The sequence below is a fragment of the Myodes glareolus genome, chromosome 11 (genome assembly GCF_982192425.1).
Source record: "Myodes glareolus chromosome 11, mMyoGla1.1, whole genome shotgun sequence".
Lineage (NCBI taxonomy): Eukaryota > Metazoa > Chordata > Mammalia > Rodentia > Cricetidae > Myodes > Myodes glareolus.
In genome coordinates this window covers 41,368,217-41,391,174 of record NC_142036.1, presented here as the reverse complement: position 1 = coordinate 41,391,174, position 22,958 = coordinate 41,368,217, and the positions used below count along the sequence as shown (strand labels likewise).

The 22,958-nt window shown below is 51.2% G+C and overlaps 1 protein-coding gene across 2 annotated transcripts; it reads left to right on the top strand.

Moving 5' to 3' along the window:
- The first annotated feature begins 974 nt into the window (after positions 1 to 974).
- On the top strand, positions 975 to 21,568 carry Vsx2 (visual system homeobox 2). Of its 2 annotated transcripts, none has more exons than XM_087911849.1 (5): positions 975 to 1,344; positions 2,577 to 2,661; positions 7,166 to 7,289; positions 20,328 to 20,508; positions 21,243 to 21,568. In XM_087911849.1, exons 1-5 carry the CDS (start codon positions 975 to 977, stop codon positions 21,566 to 21,568), a joined length of 1,086 nt encoding a protein of 361 aa, XP_087767975.1. The 2 variants fall into 2 exon arrangements, with proteins under 2 accessions (XP_087767975.1, XP_087767974.1); XM_087911848.1 differs by having other exon boundaries at positions 21,186 to 21,568.
- The last annotated feature ends 1,390 nt before the right edge of the window (positions 21,569 to 22,958 follow it).

The following is a 22,958-nucleotide window of genomic DNA, read 5'->3' as shown; positions in this document are numbered from 1 at the left end:
ACACTTCGTGCTTATTCTATGAAGATCTTCAGAAACACATGGTTGACCGGTCAAGTTGGCCCCAGATAAAATCCCAGCCCTTGGGAGGATAATGCCGGAGAATAAAGAGTTTAAAAATAGCGTGGACTATAGAGACGGACTCTGTCCTTAAAAACCAGAAAGAGAGCAAAAGAAAGGAAGGGCAAGGAGGAAGGGCTAGGGAGAAAAGGGGAAGGGAGGAAGCTCCCATACCCGTTGTCAAAGACAATCCTAGCTGCTCCTCTTTCCCACCAGGGCCTGATCCCCTTCCTGATCCCTCTAAGGGGACCCAGTATTTATTGAACAGATCTTCTGAACTGGGGAGACAAGTCACACATTTCCCTCTCTACAGGCTTAATCCAATTCATGTACACACACCCCCCTTCCCACCATACAGTTCAGGGCCCTCCAGCCTTCCTTGTCCCTTATTTGAGTCTATTTGAGGCTGCTGAGTTAAGGGAGGGAGGAGGTCTCCAAGCCTCTAGTTTCTGTCTGCAGCCTATCCCAACGCGCCCCCCACCCCACCCCACCCCATACCAGGGATCTGTCTCAGTTAACCTTGAGACTGGTCCCAGGCAGATGATACAACTCACAGCCTCTGTGCCTCCTGGAACAACCTCAAACCTCGCCCCGCCCCCCTCGGGATCCCTGCCCAAGGGTACTCTTCAGAGCCCACCACTCTTGGACCTGCAGCGCCCTGGCCCCTAGGTGCCGGTGGCGGCGGGAGCTGCCAGCTTTTTGGAATTCCTAATCGCTCCTGGCCCCGGTGATTGGCTGTTCAGCTCTGACCCCACTTGGGCAGCCGCCTGGTTGGATAAAAAGGGAATCTCCTTGGGGCTCCAGAGCATTAGACACCGGAGGGGGCACCTGGGACCAACTTCGCGGAGCGGGGAGCCCGGCGGGGGGGTTGGGGGAGCAAAAGACCCGCGGCCTCAGCCCCTCCAAAGAACCGGGAGATGACGGGGAAAGCGGGGGAAGCGCTGAGCAAGCCCAAATCTGAGACAGTGGCCAAGAGTACCTCGGGGGGCGCCCCGGCCAGGTGCACAGGTTTCGGCATCCAGGAGATCCTAGGCTTGAACAAGGAGCCTCCTAGCTCCCACCCGCGGGCTGCCCTCGACGGCCTGGCCCCGGGGCACTTGCTGGCTGCGCGCTCCGTGCTCAGTCCGGCAGGAGTGGGCAGCATGGGGCTGCTGGGGCCCGGGGGGCTTCCCGGCTTCTACGCACAGCCCACCTTCCTGGAAGTGCTGTCTGATCCTCAGAGCGTCCACTTGCAGCCACTAGGCAGAGCGTCGGGGCCGCTGGACACCAGCCAGACGGCCAGCTCGGGTAGGTGAGGGCGAGGCTGCTTGCCTGCCACTCTGCTTGGGAGATCCGCAGCTCTGCGCTGTCGGCTCTTGCCTGCGGGCCACGACCTCCCCCGGGAGGAAAAGTTCGTGCAGGCCAACAGATCTCAGCCCAGGCCTGGTGTCAGGGGGCCTCGGCCAGCGATCTGGAACTCAGGGTTTTCAAATTCAGCTTGTCCGACCCCTACTCAGTTCTTGTGAACTAGTGTCTGGCCCTGCTCGATCGCATCTGTGGGTTGGGGCCCCACTGGATGCTGAGCTCCTGGTGGCCGAGTCCTTGTCGCACCATCTCCCAGGGAGCTTAGCTGGAGGGCCCCAGCTCTGCTGCTCCACCGTGGCCTGGGCCTAAGCTCCTGAAGCATGATGCGGCTCCTTAGGCTGGTGGGACAGGAAAGAGGGGCTGGTCTTGGCCCTTGCCCCTGTGTCCAAAGTTGGCTCCTTTTCCTCCCTTCTTCTCCGTTCCAAACCCATGTATTGCTCAGCTGAGGGTCGATTTCCTCCCACTTCAAACTGGGAAAATAAAGCCACCACGGCAGCCAAAGGGCATCTGCCAGGTCCAACCTAAGCGGCACCCTGTATTGGATCCCAATTTTTCTCTGGATCAGGGACCCTGGATGAGTTCCCCTTCGTCCTTTCAGGGCCACTTTCCCGACGGTGTGTTCTAGCTCACCGACTCTCAGTCACTCAAATTTTTCGTGCCTTTGTTTATTATGTGTTAAATATAGAAGGGACAACGAAAGTGGTTCGTCGCAGGCTCTCCGCACTCGAACAGAAAAACATTTCGTGGGTGCCACGAAAAAGACAGCGAACCCGCAATCTCCAGACCTTTTCAGAACCCGAACTCCCCTCCAACAGGCCCCCATTCTTTGGGTCAACTTTTCTACCTGGGACTTGGACTTGGCTGTTGCCGCAGGGCAGAGCACCTGAGACCTCAGAGCCTGCCTCCCTCTCCCACGATCTGGCCAGGCACGGTGCCTGGGCCTTGGCCTTTCTTGCAACGAAATTTGTTAAAAAATTCTGGTTTCAGAAGCAGACCCGGGGAGGGTCAGCCTGGGTTTAGAGATGGGAATGGTCGCCCAGGCCCGGGAGGTCTTGGTAGAGGCCACAGGCCCGCGCTACTCTCCAAGGCTGCGGAAGGTGGGGTCCTCACCGTTTTCTGCGGTTCTGCGGAGCGCACTCCCCATTTCGCCTCCTGCCTCTCCGCCCGCTTTTCAGATTCCGAAGATGTTTCCTCCAGTGACCGAAAAATGTCCAAATCGGCTTTAAACCAGACCAAGAAACGCAAGAAGCGGCGACACAGGTAAGGGCCGCACCGTTCTTTCTTGCCCCCATCTCTAGCTTTCTTCTCCCGGGTCGGGTCACCCAGATTTTGTTCTCTGCGGATGGCAGATGTGAGGGTCCCGGCTGCACCAGAGCAAAGACACCTGCGTGGTTTGCCGGAGCCTGTCTTGGGGCCCTGGCACCCGGTGAGGTTGACTGTGTCAGCCGGAGCAGCCGCACCATTTCGGCTTTCTACTTGTGCTGGAGAACGGAAAGACCAGTTGGAGGCCAGACCTGAGCTAGCATCCGGGCGACTCCAGACCTCTGCACTGATCAGAAAGTCACAGACCCGGTGGGGAGCAGATAAACAAACTCCCACCTCCCGCTGGAGCCAGATTCGTGCAACCTCTGCCCTGGGCGCCCCGTTCCTCCTAAACTGCCCCGTGTCTTGTCAACTCTTCAGTTTTCTGTTGCGATCCCCCCTCCCCCCAAAAAAAACTCCCGGGACAGCTGCACTGCCGGATCTTTGCTTTCGGCCTCTGCTCGTTTATGCTACCGAGAGGGCCGCTACCCTTCCGTGAGCCTCAATTTCCTAGTCTGGCAGATGGGGGAAGAAAGTGGACTGTCTGGTTCCACCTGCGGAGACCGGAGTGGGGTGGAATACACTGGTGGACAAACCAAGGAGAGTTGGTCAGCTCTAGGGCATTCGTGCATGCTTCTGGCCTTCTGGGGCACCATGTGCCCAGACTAATAAGCAAACACATACACTTATTTTTAATGTGAAAAAAAAATGTCTTTAAATAGACGTTGAGTGTCCAAAGTTAAAATTCAATGGGTCTGTCCTAGGAAGTATGCTCCCTTCCTCACACCGCCCCCGGGAGGGGGGGGGAGGCAGACTCATTCACTTAAGCGTCAACACTAATTCGTTCCTAGTGGAAATTTTGAGGCGATTATTTTTAAGCAAAGGAAGGGGGAGAGAGAGAGAGAGAGAGAGAGAGAGAGAGAGAGAGAGAGAGAGAAGCGACTAAGTTTCTGGGAGCGAGGTTCACAGGTCCTGTCCCTGCACTCCCCAGCTGGCCAGTATCTTCACTTTTCTTTCTGTCCTGACCAAAGTCGGGGAGGTCACAGGGACAATTCTCTGGTTTGTGGTCCCTTTGCATCCTCTTCTCTCCCGAATTTGGTCTTAGTCTCTGTATTCTCACCCACCCACACACACACCCAGCTTCTCAGTGCAGCTTGAATTTCCCTAGCTTCCCCCACCCTCAAAGGTCATTACCGACTCTCTTTCCTGACCTCAGAACCGAATGTGGCTTAAGGGAACTTGAACTTCAGTTAGGGTCTCTGGGGGGAGGGGGGGCTCGTTTTATTTCCTGCAGGCAGCTTGCGCGCTTTAGCTCAGTTTGTTTTATTATTCTGTTTTCATTCCTATTCTATACTATCATGTGTGCCTGTGATAGCTGGGGTATGGGGTGAGGGTGAGGTCCATTCTGGGTGAGGTGCCTGAGGTGAGGAACATTCTGGAAACGTACCTGACAGTCCGAGATAACTTTGTAGAGTGGATTCTCTCCGCCTTTTCGTGGGTTCCAGGGAATCTTCTCAAGACGCTAAGGCTGCCCTGCAAGTGCCTTTACTTTAACGCTTAGCCATCTTGCCAGCCCAGTTTATTTTAAACAGATTTTTTTTATTAGTCCAGTCACTGGTCTTTAAAGAAAATCATTCAGCATATGTTAATTGAAACCTTACCTATGCATCTGTGTCCGACAGGTCCTAAAAGAATCTTTTCCTGCAGGGACAAGATCAACGCTGTCGGAGCACTCTGCTCCTGCCCTGGGGGTAGCACTGAGAGCCCTGGAGTGAGCATTCCCCAAATTCTGGGAGTACTGGGAAGTACCGGGAAGGCATTAGGGCATCTCACTCCGCTGCCCACTTAAAAACAAGCAAGGTGTTTTTTGAGCTCTAAGTCCGTGGTACCTGAAGTCTCTCATTTCCTTCACTTGCCACCCTTTCTAACAGAGAACCATTCTGGGTATTGGTGGGTTGGGAGCCAGATAAAACAGCTCACCAAAATCAGAGAACTAGCTACCCTGGGTTTCTGTCTATTTCTGGTGCACGAAGGTAGCAGATAACTGGAAAGAAGAATGGCTATGGGTTTGGGGAGGGGAGAGGATAGAAAAACAAAACACACTTCCCCGAGCTTCTGTCGGAGCCCCTGGAGTCCTGCCGTGAGAGATGGGCTTGGGGATAACAAAGCAGCAGGACCTGGGGGTAGATTGGGGATGCGGCCAGCGACCCAGCTCTGGGATTTTGTTCTTGGGAAAACTGCAGATCCTTTTGCAAGAGATCCTGGGCTCTGCTGCTGCCAGGAGCAGTTTGGGGTCACTGGGTGGGAGACGGGACCCTGCTGAAGAGTTTGCAGTCAGCAATAGGAAGACCAGTTCTGAGGTGGAATGGGGGAAGGTTGGGGAATTTAAGGTTTGCTGCTTCCTTTGCCTCTCTCTCTCTCTCTCTCTCTCTCTCTCTCTCTCTCTCTCTCTCTCTCTCTCTCTTTCATAGTCCTGACTGGCCTGAACTATGTTGATCAAACTGGCCTTGAACTTGCTGTGTTTTTCCTACCCCATTCTCCAGAGCCAGTAGCTCAGAGCAGTCCCCATTGTGCCTGAATTTTGTTTCTTGAATGGGACTCTTCAAAGTACAGAAAAGCCCTAAATGACCCTAAATGATCCACAGTCAGCTTTCTTCTTAGGCTTTGGCCAGGCAATACCAGTTGTGCTCCTCAGTTTGCCTGGTTTTAAAAGGGACTTGCATTTGGTCATTTAGTTCGGTGATCTGCTCAGGGATCTCCTGCAGAGACAAACAGAGAACTGCGGATCTTCAAAATCCTGAAGAGTTAACTTTTTCTTTCTTTTTGTTTTGTTTTGAGACAGGGTCCCGCCTAGCCTGGTGTACACCAGACTGGCCTCTAACTCACAGAAATCTGCCTGCTTCTGTCTCTGTACTAGGATTACTAGGATTAAAGACATTACTACCACACCCAGACAATGAATTAACTTTCTGCTGCGTATATAAGCAGTCCACATATTGCCATCAAGAAAATAGTCAAAATAACCCAAAGCCAAACAAGTCATTTTCTATGAGGAGCACGACTTTCCTCTCCCGTGCGCCCTGATAATATCCCTGGAGATATTATCATCCCTGAAGACATTCCATATTAACTCGAGAAATGGGGGTTTTATGTGCACCTTTTCTATACACTAGGGAAGGGTAGGGCTTAGCAGGGAGACACTTTACAAATGAACCCTGTGCTGGTTCCAGGATCCAAATCTCAGAGGATCAAGAAGGGACATGCCACTTTTACAAGTTCTGTTGATGATGAGGGTGTAAGATAAAGGCCAGGTAAATACAGAAGGTGTAAAATTCGTGGAAAGAGTTTGCACCTGTAATTGGGTAGTTCCTGGTTTACTCTGAAAGGGGGGTTGTGAACCCCGTGATATCTGAGGCTTGTTCTTTGCACATTTTCCTGGAGTGAGAGACTGCAGCTTTCCTCAGTTTCTTGTCATTTTTGTTTTTCTTTTTTCTTTTTCCTGTTTGTTTGTTTTTTGAGACAGGGTCTCTTATCCTGAAACTCAGTATGTAGACCAGGCTGGCCTTGAACCCACAAAGATCTGCCTGCCTCTGTCTCCCAAGCACTAGGATTAATGGTTTATCCTCTCTTTAAATGGATCAATGTGGACCATTCTGGGGTAGGAGAGGAGACCGGTAGATGCATCCTCACACTACCTGTGAGCAGTTGAATCTGTGTGATGGAAAGTTGGAGGGGTCAGAAGTATGAGTGACTCCATTCTCATTGGACAAACCCTGAAAATGAAGCTGCATTTGGCCTTTAAAGAGAATCTTTACATCTGTCTGGTGGGGAGGAGCTCAGGATGCAGGTCCAGTGGGCCAAGGCTTTATTCATCTGATGAGATTTCCTCTTTGGCTTGTGGGTGAGGAAGACTGACTTGTTGTTGTTGTTGTTGTTTGTTTGTTTTTTGAGACAGGGTTTTTCTGTTGCTTTGAAGCCTGTCCTGGAACTGGCTCTTGTAGACCAGGCTGGCCTCAAACTCACAGAGATTCACCTGCCTCTGCCTCCCAAGTACTGGGATTAAAGGCGTGCACCACCACCACCCGGCTGAAAGGCTGATTTTCAATCTTTTAGAATTTTCTTCTTAACACACTTTCCTCCCAGTGTGTTTCCAGAAAGATTTTGAGTGAAATGTCGCTTAAGCTAAAGTAATATCCACCACCAGGATAATGTGGGCTCTCTGCCTTGGATAAAGAAGTGTGAATATGTGTTCATGGTGTGTGTGCATGTGTGTGTGTGTGTGTGTGTGAGAGAGAGAGAGAGAGAGAGAGAGAGAGAGAGAGAGAGAGAGAGAGAAAGAGAGAGAGAGAGAGAGAAAGAGGAGTTGACTGTGACCAAGGCACAGGAGAGAGATAGCCTGTTTTCTCCAAAGTAGGCTCCTCCGTGTTTCCAGGGTTCTGAGTTCTGATCTTGCTCCCCTCAGGACAATCTTTACTTCCTATCAGTTAGAGGAGCTGGAGAAGGCATTCAATGAAGCCCACTACCCAGATGTCTATGCCCGGGAGATGCTGGCCATGAAAACGGAACTGCCCGAAGACAGAATACAGGTAACAGCTGCTAACCTCTCCAGTTGCCTGGAGACAGCTACGTTCCCAGAGGCAGGCACCCATCCTTCCTGGGGGGAAAATCATTTGCCAGTGATCAGTAAAAAAAAAAAAAAAAAAGTTTATCTAAGTCTATTAAGCTGATAGGAACTTTCTGAATACCTACCATGTAAGTGGGCAATGAGTGGATACATCCACCTGCTCTTCCAGACTGTAGGCTTGCTGTGCTGGGGACGTGGGGAGTTCAGTGGAGCTGGGCTTTGCCTAGCATGAGGGAGGACTCAAGTTCTATTCCCACTCACTTCAAAAACCAAATTAAACCCCAAACCAAAACGAACAAAATACAGATGGTAGACTTCCTGAGCGTACGTTGTAGTAGAACCATGAGGAGGTCTGGCAATGAGACACAGAGTTGATTGGAGTTGGGGGGAGGGGGTCCCTGAGCAAGCCTGTCATGGCATATGGCTGTTTTAAGACCAGAGGGGGGCCAGGTGGTTATGGTGGCTGAGTAGGGGAAGCTGGCTTTTGCATCTAACCCTAGTCGGGGTCTCCTCTCTCTTCCCTATGAAGAAGCCTCCCCCCCCCATCCCTGGTCACCCAGTTGCAGCTCTGTGCTCTGCTCATGACCAGGCAGCTGTTGTCCCTGCCCACACCTCCTGTTCAGTACTTCTTCCTGGACTGACCCAGAAAGTGACCGGTACACATGCCCTCTAGTGGGACTCACCAAGCCCCTCCTCCTCTCCTGGGTGGTTGTGTGTTCTGCATAACCAGCCACTGTTCTGGGTTGGTGTGCCCTCCTGTGGTAGGGGTGGAGGGGGGCCTCCCAGGCACAGCATCTTCCCCAACCCAGAAACCCCAGCACACAGGAACATCATGAGGCCAGAGAATTGAGTGGGATGGGTGGAATATTTCCAGAAGAGCTGCTTCCAATTCGATCTTAGCCTCAAGGGCAAATGACTCCAGGAAGGTGAGGAGGGTGGATTCCTGCAGCTCCAGAACGGGCCCTGGTGCGGGGATATTGGCGGGGCGGAAGTCAGGTCCTGACTTCCTGCTGATGTTGCCTGCCCAGCATCTTCTTCTCTGTCTCCACTGGAGGTTCTTTCTGCCAGGAGGTGGAGGAGAGCATCCCAGGCGCATTCTAGAGATGGAAGCAAAGGTTATGGGATGTTCGGATTCCCCAACTAGAGCACCAGAGAATGGAAATGAGGCCAGGAGTTGGAGATTTCCTTTCACGAGACATCAGTTCAGCATTTCAGCTCCAGGCTTTAAACATCGACACTAACAATAAGCTCAATTATTCATAGGCAGCTTATACTTATCGCGGAGACCTGGGACTGTTCTCACCCAGCTGAGTTTTAGTGGGGGAGACCTGAGTGTTGACTCTGAACTGTTTGTGTCTGCACACATGTGCATGGGTCTGGGGGTGCCCTGTAAACCAAGGCCTGGTTTACCCAGTCATCTCCACCCGGCCTTCATTGGCGTCAAGTTGGCCATTCCATGCGGCTTCTAGGCCGAGGCGTTGTTGAAAGGCCGGTGTGTGCACAGCTCATTAGTAAGAAGGAGCCTCTGTCTCTCTAGTATGCTGTCTAATCTCTGATTGGCTGTGCTGTGATGGGCAGGTCTGTTGGAGGCCGGGACCTCCCTGTAACTGCACTACACGGGCTCCCAACAGGTCCAGGTTAGCTTTACTAAGTCACCTGGAGGCTGTCTATAGGGAGAGGTTCGAAGTCACCATAATCAGCACAGGGAGGAGAGGGCACGCATTGCTCTGGGACTACTAACTATGGATGGGTGGATATCGCAGAGATGAGGTCCGAGTCTTGCCAGTCTCCTGGGCACCACATAGCTTAGTGCTGCCCCCTGCAGGAGCTTATGAGTGATTAAGTGGGCTTGCCCCAGCAATTTAACCATGAGGCTTAGGAAAGGTCTTGATGTGTATTGGTAACAATTCCAGGTATTTCAGAGACGTTTTCACGTGCCAAAGGTGTATACAGGCAAAGCAGGGTGCTTTCGGGGGTTGGTGACACTGATCCCAGAGCCGGACTCCTGGGTCCTCACAGACATCTCCTCACAGAGCCTTTTTGTACTCACGGGATTAGAGCGGACAAACCCCGCCCCGTGTGCAGATGCCACTGGCTGCGTGTGAGAGTGGACCCCGCCCCTTGAACTCCGTGAACGGAGTTCGGAGCGGTGAGGGACACGTGTCCACGCTCGTTCAGACTCGGCTCTGCTGTCATTAAATCTCGGTGACAAGGGGCAGGGTAGAGACCAATAGCCCTCCTTTAGAACTAGGGAAAGGGAGGTTGGCAGCTTCCTGCGTTCAGTAGCTAGAAAGTGGAGGTAATTAGAACGTGGTCTGAAAACTCGCCCTCTGCCTTGGGTTCTTGTGTTTGAGGACGCTGAACCCACATCTGGGAGAACAAAGGTGGTTTGAGGTCAGGAGTAGGGTCTGGGTACGTTGAGGTGTGGAACTAACATATCTGAAGATGGATGGCTACCATGGATACCGCTTCAGCACCATCCCTTGCCTGCTCCAACATTGGGCCAGCAGGGGGCGATGTGCGTGTGCAAGCGTGTGCATGCACGTGTGTGCCTGTGTGTGTAAGAGACAGGGCGTCTTTAGAGTCAGGAGTTTACAGGTAGAATGGAGCAATGATTGCTTTTTGTTTTGGTTTGGTTTTTGTGGTGGTGGTGGTGGCACCGGGTAGAACTCACAACCTTGGCCGGGCGGTGGTGACGCACGCATGCTGCATTCCTTTAATCCCGGCACTGGGGAGGTAGAGGCAGGCGGATCTCTGTGAGTTCAAGGCCAGCCTGGTCTACAGAGTGAGTTCTAGACAACCAAGGTGACACAGAGAAACCCTGTCTCGAAACAACAACCACAACAAAAGAACTCACACCCTCTTGCACACTTGCCCAGCGCCCTACCCCTGAGCTACCTGAGCAGGAGACACTATCAGGATCATCTGCCCCACCAAGCTCTAAGCTGCCCTTGATAGGATGGGAGCGCGGGCCAGCTAGAGTTCAGCAGTCCTAAGTGCAGTGGGAAGCTTCACTCTTGCTCATCCAAGCCAAGTAAAGCTACGGTATATCTGAGACCTCATGCCTGGTCTAATGACAACTCATGGCACACACATGACAACTAGGCACACCTACTAACATGTTTGTTTCACTGCCAGCAAGTCCCAGGCTGAGCCTCACATGACTCGTTTGTAATAATAATAATATTATTAATATTATCATATATAATATTATATATTATATTATTATTATTATTATTTCCCCAAAATTCTCACCTTGCTGACGGCATTGTAATCTGAGCGAGGCCTCTGCTGAATACTTGGCACCACCCTAGGTGTTCAGTGCCTGGTGTGCCTTGTGGCATTTTGTCACTCAGCACTAGATGAGTCTGGTGTTGATTTCATACCCATTTTCTGGATGAAGAAACTGAGGGTCTGAAAGGTAAAGTTGATAAGAGACTAGGATTCAGAGCCTAGTTAAACTGCTATCCCATGAGATGAAATGACACTATGTATACCAACTGTCATTAGGGCAAAGGGCAGCAACAGTGGGCCAGGAAGCCTCCTTGGGTAACTCCAGGCTGGGAATGTAGTGATGGTGGTACACGCTGGGGAAAGAAACATTCTATGTCACTACAGTAGAGTTGGCTGCACGGTTCTCTTTAAGAAACAAATTTAGGGGGCTGGAGAGATGGCTCATCGGTTAAGAGCATTGCCTGCTCTTCCAAAGGTCCTGAGTTCAATTCCCAGCAACCACATGGTGGCTCACAACCATCTGTAATGGGGTCTGGTGCTCTCTTCTGGCCTTCGAGCATACACACAGACAGAATATTGTATACATAATAAATATTTTTAAAAAGAAACAAATTTAGAATATACATTCTGGAAGCTGCTTCAAGATGTCGGTCCTCGAGAACAGGAAATGGATTTCCAAACTAATCTTATTTTCTCTGAGGTCACGCTACTAGAATTGTAAGAGAGGGCTATATACACGGTGTTTGGGTTTTGGATTTTCTTTTTGGAGCTAAGGGTGGAACCTAGGCCCGTGCCCATGTTTGGCAAGCACCCTGCCACTGGGTTTTTTGTTTTTTGTTTTTTTTAGATTTGTATTTATTTTTTTTTATGTGTTTAACTGTGTTCAGGCCAAGAGAAGGTGCTGGAACCCCTGGAACTGGGGTTTCAGACAGTTGTGGGGCACCGTGTGGTGCTGGGAACTGAACCCGGGTCCTCTGCAGGAACAGCCAGGGCTTAGCCACTGAGCCGTCTCTCCAGCCCCCTTGGCCCTCTTGAAATATATATATTTTTTCTTCTTTAGAATTTGATTTTTGTTTTCAATTTTTGTGTGTGTTTGAGTGTGCTTATGATATAAATACATGTGGGGTGTGGTGCATGCATTCGGGTGTGTTCTCAGAGACCAGAGAGGAGGTCACGTGTCCCGTCTTGTCCCTCTATGTCTTATTTCCTCCAGACAGGGTCTTTCCCTGAATTTGGAGCTAGATTGGCACCCAGTCAGCCGCAGCAATCCCCCTGCCTCAACCTCCCAGGTTCTACCTCCCAGGTTCTACAATTATAGGCAAGTGCCGTACCAGGTCTGGCTCTGTTCTCTTAACTGGTTATTCTTTCTTTCTCTCTCTCTTTCTTCCTTTCTTTCTTCCTTCCTTCCTTCCTTTCTTTCTTTCTTTCTTTCTTTCTTTCTTTCTTTCTTTCTTAAGACAGGGTTTCCCTATAGCTTTGGAGCCTGTCCTGGAACTTGATCTGTAGACCAGGCTGGCCTTGAACTCACAGAGATCTGCTTGTCTCTGTCTCCCAAGTGCAGGAATTAAAGGTGTGTGCCACTACCGCCCAGCTCTATTATTGTTCTTTTTTAATATTTATTTATTTATTATGTATACAATATTCTGTCATGGTGGAAAAGGGTTTGTAGGATCCTGGTTTAGTATGCTTACTAATATTTATATTACTTATACAAGTATTTTACCTGCATGTAGGTCTGTGCACCACGTGCATGCCTGGTGCCCTCAGAGGTCATAGAGGGTGTTGGATCTCCTGGAACAGGAGTTACAGGTGGTTATGAGCCCACATAGATGGTGGGAACTGAACCCAGATCTTCTCTAAGAAAAACAAAAGCTCTTAACTGCTGAATCAAGTCTCCATTTCCTCATTTATTATTTTTACAGTGCTGGGGATTAAACTCAGGGCCTTGTGTATTCACAGACAACTTTGTAGAATACACCTGTGGCATCCTACACACACTGATCCAGATTTAATTGATTTGGAGGAGAGCTTTGGTGTCTGCATTTCAAACCTTTCCAGGTCATTGCGTCCGTATGCAGACAGTGCAAAAACACCAAGTCTCAGGCTTAGGGTAGGGTTGTAAGTGGGCTAACCGACGTGGGAAATAGTGTAGTTTGGGGTGACAGAGGTGAGGAAGGAAGTAACTTGTCATGGGGGGATAGATGCTCTGTGCAGATTCCCAGAAATGTGTGCAGAGCTGCCCCCTAGTGGTCATCAGCAACCATGACAGGTTTGATATTGGAGCCTTAACTGGATGCGATGGAAGATTTTGGCATAGGAACCGTTAGGTGCACTGAGGAGCCCGAAGTAGAAAAATTGCTACATGAGTTAGAGGCCCTCCGTGGCTACGTGCCATTTCTCGAAAAGTCCCTCAAAATCAAGGTGTCGTGATACATATCTTAATTCCAGGGCTCAGGAGAGGCAGGTGGATCTCTGGGAATTCCAGGTTTGCCTGGTCTACAAGGGAAGTTTCAGATCAGTCAGGACTTTGTACTGAGACTCTGTTTCAAAGGAAAAAAAAAGTCAGGCATTACGATATACCCCTTTAATCCCAGCACTCAGAAGGCAGAGTAGCAGTTCTCTGAGTTTAAGGCCATCTTGGTCTATAGCCAAGGCGACATAGAGATACCCTGTTTCAAAATAAATATATAAATATAAATAAACAAGTAAATAAAATAAAATAAAGTAAAATAAAAGAGTTAAAGTCTAGGGGGCTGGAGAGATGGCTCAGAGGTTAAGAGCACTGGCTGCACTTCCGAAGGTCCTGTGTTCAATTCCCAGCAACCACATGGTGGCTCACAACCATCTGTGATGAAATATGCTGCCCTCTTCTGGCCTGCAGGGACATATGCAGGCAGACCACTGTATACTTAGTAAATAAATAAATCTTTAAAAAAAATAGTTAAAAAAATAAAAGAGTTAAAGTCTAGTCTGAGCCAACCTGAGGCCCTATCTCAAAACAAATTAACCCCTTATACACACACACACACGCACACGCACACACACACACACAGACTCACACACACGATGCTGAGTGGCTGTGGAATGTTAGGATCGTGTTAGCAATAATCCCAAATTCATCAGCTTCCAATCAGAGAAGAGACTGGGTAAATATGGCGGATGTCACATGGCCATAAAGCCAGACATCAAGGCACCTAACGAGCCTGGAAGACAAACAGCTGGCCCCTAGCTACCAGGCAGGCACGTGGGAGGCTGAGACCAGAAGACAGAGTTTAAAGACTTGGGTTAGAAATGCCGCTCAGTCAACAGGTGTTTGCCTAATTTGTGCAGGCCTGGGTCCAATTCCCAGCCTTGGGGTTTGTGACTGTAATCCTAGCACTGGGTAGGTAGAGGCAGGGTAGTCAGAAGTTCAAGGTCATCCTTGGCTACAGCATGAGTTTGAGGTCATCCAGGGATGACCTGAGACCTGGTCTCAAACAATAATAGTAAAAATAAACCAGGGGACTGGAGAGATGGCTCAGCAGTTAAGAGCACTTGCTGCTCTTTCAGAGGACCCAGGTTCAGTTTCCAGCACCCACAGGGTAGCTCATAACTGCCTGCTACTCTAGTTTCAGGGGATCCAACCTCCTGGCATCTGCTGACCTTGAGGGACGTCCTGCATACATACCTGCAGACACTCACAAGTACACATAAAAAGAAAAATTAAGCTTAAAAACAAAGTAGGGCCAGGCAGTGGTGGTGCACGCTTTTGATTCCAGCACCTAGGAGGCAAAGGCAGGCGGATCTCTGTGAGTTCAAGGCCAGCTTTGTTTACAGAGCAAGTGCCAGGGCAGCCAGGACAGTTACACAGAGAAAGCCTTGTCTTGGAAAAAAGAAAGAAAGGAAGGAAGGAAGGAAGGAAGGAAGGAAGGAAGGAAGGAAGGAAGGAAGGAAAGCAAAAACAAAGCAGGATTGTTTGAAGCCAACCTGGGCTACATAGCAAGAACTTGTCTCAAACAAAAGCAAACCCTGCAGGGTGTGGTAGCTCATTCCTGTAATGGCAGCATTCAGTAGCAGAGACAGAAGGACTGGGGTTCAAGGTTACCCTCAGCTGCCTGGGGAGTTCAAGGCCAACCAGAGCTTCCAGAGTCTTATCAAAACAAGCAAAAGGCAAAGGCTGGGTCACAAGGTGACAAATACTCAAACAGCATCTATCCTGCAAAATGTCACCCTTAGGGGGGTGATCCAGGAAGGAGCCCTGGGCATGTTGTCCTGTGGGGGTACTTGGGTGGGGCTGCAGAGTGGGACCTATGTGAGGAGCAGGAACAAGAGGGGTCAAGGGGCACAGCTATAGCTACTGGTATTGGTCTCTTACAAAGTGGGAGGAAGGCTTGATAGAGCTGCCTGGCTGGCCTGCTTGCTGTGTGCCCGGAAGCAGAAAACAGGCATCCTTGCGGTGAGGAGTCCTTTCTTGAGCTGGCCACCTGGGAGCTCTGCCAGCTGGAGCGACAACCACACCAGCGGCTGACGGATAGCTAGAGACCACCTGAACGCTGGGCACCACCTCTGAGAGGGTTTGTATCTGGAAACCCAGGCTCCTTCCCAAAGCTCCAAAGCCTCCCAGTGAACCTTTGCTGGGGACTCCAAACTTGGTGGCCATTTGTGTCACTTTGGGACCCTTGTCAGGTGCTCTGGAAGGCAGGACGCTGGTCCTCCCAGGGATCAGATTTCCATGACAGAGGGGCTATCTGTTTCAGAAAGTAGAACATCAGGAAACTCCAGAGATTCTTGGGGGCTTCTCAGAACCAAGACTTAAATAGAAAAGGGGCTGTTATGAACTCTGCAGGGTGGGGGGCAGGAAGAGGCCCCTTTCTGTGACCCTAATGCTGGTGCTAGAAAGAGACTTTGTCATATAGCATTGTGGTGCATGCATGCACCTATCATCCTAGTGGGGCATGCACTTGTCATTCTAGTGGGGCATGCATGCACCTGTGATCCTAGTGGGGAATTCACCTGTGATCCTAGTGGGGCATGCACCTGTGATCCTAGTTTTGCAAGGTGGAGACAGGATTGTGTCGAGTTCACCGGCCAGCCAGTCTATCAGTCAGTGAGCTCTGGGTTCAGTGACAGACCTTGGCTCAAAACATAAGGTGGAGTGCCATCAAGGAAGGCAGACGACACCAACTTCCTGACCTCTCACATGTACATACACGGGTGCTTACACATGTACACACACTCATAGACCACACACACACACACACACACACACACACACACATATCTGTACTTGTTATTTTTTCAAACAGATTTGCCCTCGGTTGTTGAGTCCGCTGACACCGACACAGAAGGCCAGTTGCATTTTTTGTCTGAAGACTCTAAGCTCACTCAGCCCCTTTCAGTTCTGATTGCTTTGGGCTAGGATCAAGTGTGGTGATTTCTTTTTTAAGATTTTAAATTAATTTAATTTATGTGGATGGATGTTTTGCTTCCATGTACGTCTGTGCACCACATGTAGGACCACATGTAGGACCACATGTAGGTGCTCACAGAAGAGGGTTCTGGACCTCCTGAAGTTATAGACAGTTGTGAGCCACCATGTGGGTGCTGGAAATAGAACCTTGGTCCCCTGGAAGGGCAGGCAGTGCTCTTAGCCTCTGAGCCATGTCTCCAGCCCCAAGTGTAGCGACTTTTAAGCTCTGAGCACTTTCTGGTTGCTCCCGTCTAGACAAGAGACAGGGAGCTATGAAAACGGCCCCCTCATCCCTTAGCCGCTTCCCTCCGAGACAGTTATCATTTTGATGCCAACTGCCCTAAAACGAAATCGTTTTGGCCGTCCAGGTTTCCTCCATAAATTGGAGCCACATCTGGTCTTCACAGAGAGCCAGGGATTCCAGGAACTCATAATTGAGGGTCCGGGTTCGAGCCACCAGCTGGCAGCATGTTCCCCTGGGAGAGAGTCATGGGCAAAAGTTGATCTCCACAGTGGTGATTCATTTGCCAGAGGAGAACCAGGAAAGGGGCTCTGTTTATGAGCCCAGAACGTATCTGTAAGCCTGTGCACCCCCTCTTTAGTACCTAAAATCTTCTTCCCACCCGATAGCCCTGCTCCTCCTCCAGCACTCGCTGGACCATCCAGGGGTCACACACATGGAGGGCAGCCAGGAGGGCTTTGTCATCTGCACGGTTCACAATGCCTTCTCTAGAATCCCGCAGGCCAAGCTGTGCTGCCACTGGGGAGGTCTCTAATGATTTTAGCATCAAAGCTCACTTGGTGGTAGAGCAGACCTCGTGCAGTTTATGGGTATCTCTCTGTGGGTGTGGGTGTGTTTGGCTGCGGAAACAGGCGGATATGGTTATGTGGTGCTCGGGGGAGGAGTGGTATCAATGTGTGGTACATATTTCCTTCCTTCTTTCTCAATTTTTGAGACAAGGTCTTATTTGACCCAGGCTGGCCTTGAACTCCTCATCCATCTGCCTCTACCTCCCAAGTATTGGGGTCACAGATCTATGCGTCCTTGACTGGCTACATATACCTCTATCCCAGAAGAGGGCACCAGATCTCATTGTAGGTGGTTATAAGCCACCATGTGGTTGTTGGGAATTGAACCCAGGGCCTCTGAATGAGCAACTAGTGCTCTTAACTGCTGAGCTATCACTTTATGTGAACTCTTTCCCCCTAAGTTTCCCAAGTGTTGGAGTACCAGGAGGAGGTTTTCTATCTTTGCTCCCCAGTTCTAAACAGGAGCAGCAGATTCTAATAGGCATGGGCAAAAGTGTGTCTCTCCGGCAAGTGCCACCACCCAGGAAGGGTCCAGCAATGGCTTTCTAAAGCTTTTGGTCATCGGGAGGGCAGGAGAATCACAGCTTCTGAGGCAGTGATGTTCCCATTTTGAGTTTTTTTTTTTAATTTATTTATTTTTGAGACAGTCTCACTATGTAGCCATGGCTGGCCTAGAACTCACTCTGTAGACCAGAATGGCCAAGATCCACCTCCCTCTTTCTCCCCAGTGTTCGGATTAAAGGCATGTACCACTGCATCTGGCCTTTTCCTGTTTTTAGAGGCTCCTGGTTATTGCAAAGGAAGAGGTCCCCAAACATGGCTATGTGCGTTGTGAAAACTGCGGTCTTTCGCAGCCAGGGACGACAGAATCCCTGTTCCTAACTGGATGGGCAGCGTCAAGAGCGCCCCCTGCTGGGTGTGACCGGCCCTACTCCAGACTGTGCTGCTAAGGGACGATCAGCGCTCACTGCGCCACCTGGCGGCGATGTCGGGAAGCGCCTGTGAGTGCGGCCACCGAAGCCCCGCGTTCAAGCCTTGACTGCCAACTGCCCAGGCAGCAAAGGGTTAAGCTGTCAGCGGTGCGAAGTTAAACAGGTGTCAAAGGCGCCCCATATATCTGCAGATTGAAATCAAATTCTTTGCCGTATAAAAAGATAAATTACCCAGGCGCTGCCGCGCGTCCCACTCATCACGCCAGCGCCAGACGGCAAGCAATTTTTTTTTTTTTAATGTGCTAACGACCTAATCAAGCAATCAAGTCGGAGAAGATTGCAGAGTGACCGGGGCAGCCATCTGCCGGCGAGCCCCGCATTCATTTCCGCGCCCCCGCACCGGGCGGGGGCCGGGGAGGGAGCTGTCGGAAGCTGGAGGAAGAGGGGGAAAAATCCTAAACAAATTAACACCCAATTTTCCCCGTCTAATTAGTTAAATGAGAAGTGTTTGGGGTCCCTCGGGGAAGGGGAGCAGCTCACGGTGAGGCGATCACTGCCTCCCCAGCATTAATTAGTGCGGGTCAATGCCGTAGCTCCCGGGAGAGAAGCCGCTTTAATTTCCCGTGATATTTCAGTGCCTGAGGCCCATCGATTCAAACTGAAATTAACTTATTTTTCAATCAGCCCAGGGCTGCCCCTGGGGGTGACTCTTCTTTTGCCGCCTCCTGAATAGAGCAGGAGCAATTTTTCATCAAAAGCTGATACCTTGGCCGCCCAGGGCGGGGGAGGGGCCCACAGGGAAGGGCGGGGGCGCCAGAGGCGAGTGGATGGAAAGCGCCCTGGAAACTGGTTGAGTTTCTTACCCTGCGGTCAAGATGGGACCGGAAGCGCTAGGGGGCCTCCAGGCCCACCGGTTTCCCAAAGAGTATCAAAGACAAGGGTAGGGAAACTCTGGGCTCTGTCAGGAAGGCTGCTTGGGGGAGACAAGACTTCCTAATCCCCTGAATAGGGCTGGATTCCTGGATCTCCTCCTGGAAGGAAGCTGCAGTGGAATCAGGGGATGTAGCTCAGTGATAGAGGGCTTGCCTAACATGGGCAAGCCCTGGGTTCCATCCCCAGCCCTGCAGATGGTGATGATGAAGCTGCAGCTGTAGACACCCCCAAGGGACCCCAGCGTTATTCAGCTCATACCAGTCAACTCTGGGCCAGATATTCAGTCTCTGGGATGTCGCCTACCAAGTCCTCTGCTAGGTCCCTATCTTCTCTGGCCTAAGGCACTAGAGAACATCATGTTCCTTTCCTGACCCAGGAATGCCACCCACCTTTCTAAAATTCCATTCGAAGCTAGGCCTGAAATGGTAGGCAGCAAAGTATGTGGGAGGTGATGGTGGCTCAGTTGGGAGAAGTTGGAAAACGTGGCAGATCAGTACCCAAGAAATCTACTACCTGCTGCCAGACCCCCAGACACCCGCATGGCGATGCCTCCAAGTGTACAAGTATACAAGTATAGCCACCCTTCTGGGCTCCAGACACACTCTCGTACTCTTCCCTGACTGTGGCCCATAACAGGGCCAGGGAATGTGCAAAAAAAAAAAAAAAAGAAAGAAAAAATCTGCCAGAACTGTTATACAGAAAAACCTTATCTCAGAAAACAAACAAAAAAATCCTTATTTCATTTAATGCATATGTGTGTTTACCTCCATGTCCCTCCAAGCATTTCTTGTGTCCTGGTACCTTCACAGGCCAGAAGAGCGTGTCAGACCCCTGGAACTGGAGTTACAGGATGTTGTGAACTCATGGGTGCTGGGAATCAAACCTGGGTCCTCTGGGAGAGCAGCTGGTGTTCCTAACCACTGAGCCATCTCTCCAGTCCCTGGAATTTGTCATTTTGCAAACCAGAGGGTCTGTTACAGGCATGGCCTGTGGGTTGGGCAGCTATGAAAGTGGCCCAACACAAATCTGTAAACTTAATTAAAACATGATAGGGTTTAGGTTTTTTGTGGGGCAGGGCGGGTTGAGACAGGGTTTCTCTGTGTGTGTAGCCTTGGCTGTCCTGGAACTCTGTAGACCAGTCTGACCTAGAACTCTCACAGATCTGCCTGCCTCTGCCTCCGGAGGGCTGGGATTAAAGGTGTGCATCACCACTGTCTGGCTGGCTTTTATATTTTTATTTAAATTTGATTGTGCGGTAGTTAAGCCAGAACTTCATAGATAATAACACCCTGTTACAACGCCAGGAGGCAGGACACACCCGTACACTGAAGTGTGAGCATCTGCAAGATCCCTTGCACGTGTGTGGGCATTCTACCTGCACACTGTGAGCCACAGCGGCTGCTGCCCGCCTGCAGAGCCTCGTTTGGAAACGTCCTTAGCCAGTCTTAACAGACAGGCTTTGATTTAAAACAAATCCACGTTGCCGTTGCCCACGGTCTTCTCATGTTGATGCCATCCTCCCTGAGACTCCGTGGAATAACCCTCCCCTGCTCCCCCCCCCCCGCCGGGGGCAGAGCGGGGTGAAGGCCTCGGGCCTAGGGTTTCTCAGAGCCCAGCCCTGCCCGTTTCTCTGCACTGCCAGGTTTGGTTCCAGAACCGCAGAGCCAAGTGGAGGAAGAGAGAAAAGTGCTGGGGCAGGAGCAGCGTCATGGCTGAGTACGGGCTCTACGGGGCCATGGTCCGGCACTCCATCCCCCTGCCCGAGTCTATCCTCAAATCTGCCAAGGATGGCATCATGGACTCCTGTGCCCCGTGGCTACTGGGTAAGAGCCCGCACCCTCCCTGGGGCCCTGCCCCCGTGGCGAGGAGAGCGAGCGGACTCCGGGGAGAGGGAACCGAACACTGGGTAGGGAGGCCTGGCTCCCAGTGACCCAATGGGACAGAGGTCTTCCAAGCAGCCCACCCCATCTTTCTGGAGCCATCCTTTGTACCTACCTATTGGGTGTCAAGACTCCCATTCTGGAACCACTGGCTTCTTTCGTCCTGTGAGGAGGATGTGACCCTGGCCCTAGACTTTGTCCTCCTTCCTCTCTGACTAGAACTGAGCTTATAGTGAATGAAATATCTCCCTCTGTGGGTTAAGCGGACACCTGCATCCCTTTGGCCACCTCTCTAGTTATGCCCAACAACTTCTTTGCCCTAAACCTCCCCATCTTCCACCTATCAGCTGCCATCCAGGTATCAGCTTCTCTAGGGGTCTTAAGACCTGGACTCCTATGACATAAGACTGGGGGAGATGCCCTAAAGGAACAGGACGGGTTGGGGGCTGGTGCTCAAGCCCAAGGGTTTGGTGTAGAGAACTTTGTGAAGACCTGGCTCCCCACCAGCCACCCTCCCACCCCCTGACCCTGGTCCAGCTGTGGGACTTGACTGTGGTATGTGAAGAAAGGCTTTCTGCTCCTCCTTAATTCTGGCCTCTCTCTATCTTTGCTGTTTTCAGTTCAAGATGGCTTTCCCAGACGCTTTTCTAAACCCGAATACCAACAATTCTTTTTAGGGATGCACAAAAAGTCGCTGGAGGCAGCAGCCGAGTCGGGAAGGAAGCCTGAGGTGGAACGGCAGACCCTGCCCAAGCTCGACAAGATGGAGCAGGAGGACCGGGCCCCAGATGCCCAGGCAGCCATCTCCCAGGAGGAACTGAGGGAGAACAGCATTGCCGCCCTCAGAGCCAAAGCGCAGGAGCACAGCACCAAGGTTCTGGGGACTGTGTCAGGGCCGGACAGCCTGGCCAGGAACGCTGAGAAGCCAGCAGAGGAGGAAGCCATGGATGAAGACAGGCCAGCAGGGAAGCTCAGCCCACCACAGCTGGAGGACATGGCTTAGGCCAAGAAGAGCTGGCTCTGGAACCCCGAGACTCTCCTTCTCTCTGGGCCTGTGGTGCAGGGAATTCTCTGCAAGGCGAGGCCAGGCCTGGCTTCTATCTCTTCCCTACACCACAGGCCCTTGATTACCCCAGCAACTTTAGGCACAGGCCAGTTCTGGCCGTAGTTTTTTTTTTTTTTTTTTTGACTATGCTGAGACATCCCGGACCTACTCCTGACTTTCAAATTTCCTCTTTCTCATCCTAACAGTCTGCCTCTGGGGCCTTCTTGCCACCCCAACGTCAAGGTCCTACCACTCCATCCCTTGATGACTCTCGGTTGTCCAAGCCTACCCCTGACTCTCCGCTGTCTAGCCTTCTTTTACAGCTTGTGGACTCCACCCGCCCATCCCGAAAGCCTGCTGCTGTAAGCCCACAGTCTGGCACAGCTATGGCCTGGACCTGCACACTAGCGCTGGTGTCCTGAGCACCCCAGCACTCAGCAGGTCCCTCCCTCTCCATCGGTTCCTTCTAGCAGACCTGGACCTTGGGTCCTGCTGTGTGACTACATCGATCTGCACAACCTCTGCATCTTCCACCCTACCCACCAATGGCCAGAACCAAGACTAAACAGAGCAAGTCTCAGACTGGGTTTCCCCTGCCCCACCCTGTCCCATGCCATGCTGTGGACCACTCTCAGGCTCTTTCTCCTACCCAGCTTGCCCTCGGTTCCTCCTTTGCAGAGGTAGCAATACCGTAGGTATCAGTGTACAGGCCCTGCACCCTGAGGGAGGGGAAACTTCTCGCCAAGGCCGTGGCTCACTGAATTATGCCCCAGGGCCTGTGTTTCTGAAGCACCCTGGCTCTTCTGCCTAAGACTTTGACCTGCTATTTAAGGCTTCCTTCTGCTACAGCCCCTGAGAGCCCAGTGGTCTCACCCTTCCTAATGCTACGACCCTTTAAAACAGTTCCTCAGGTGGTGGTGACCCCCAACCATAAAATTGTTTCGTTGCTACTTCATAACTGTAATGTTGCTACTGTTATGAGTTGTAAATATCTGATATGCAGGATATCTGTATGGGACCCCTGTGGGGGCTCGCGACCCACAGGTTGAGAACCTCTGTTGTAGGCTCTTGGCTCACACGTGCCTGCTTTGGAGAAACACGGCGCAGCTGGAAAGCCACAGACTTGGCTTTCCCTTGACCTAGGCATTCCTAAAAGGTCTAAAAACCTAAAGCGGGCCTGTGCTACACATGTGTCACGGGTGTGCGACAGGGAAGATACAGAGCAAAGCTCATAGGAAAACAAGGCAGGTGGCCAGTGAAAAACCTACACGAAGCTGCAAGCACTCATAGCTTCATGCCAGCTTATGCCCAGAAGCGTGTCCGTAGAGGAGGAGCCATGCTGGATTGA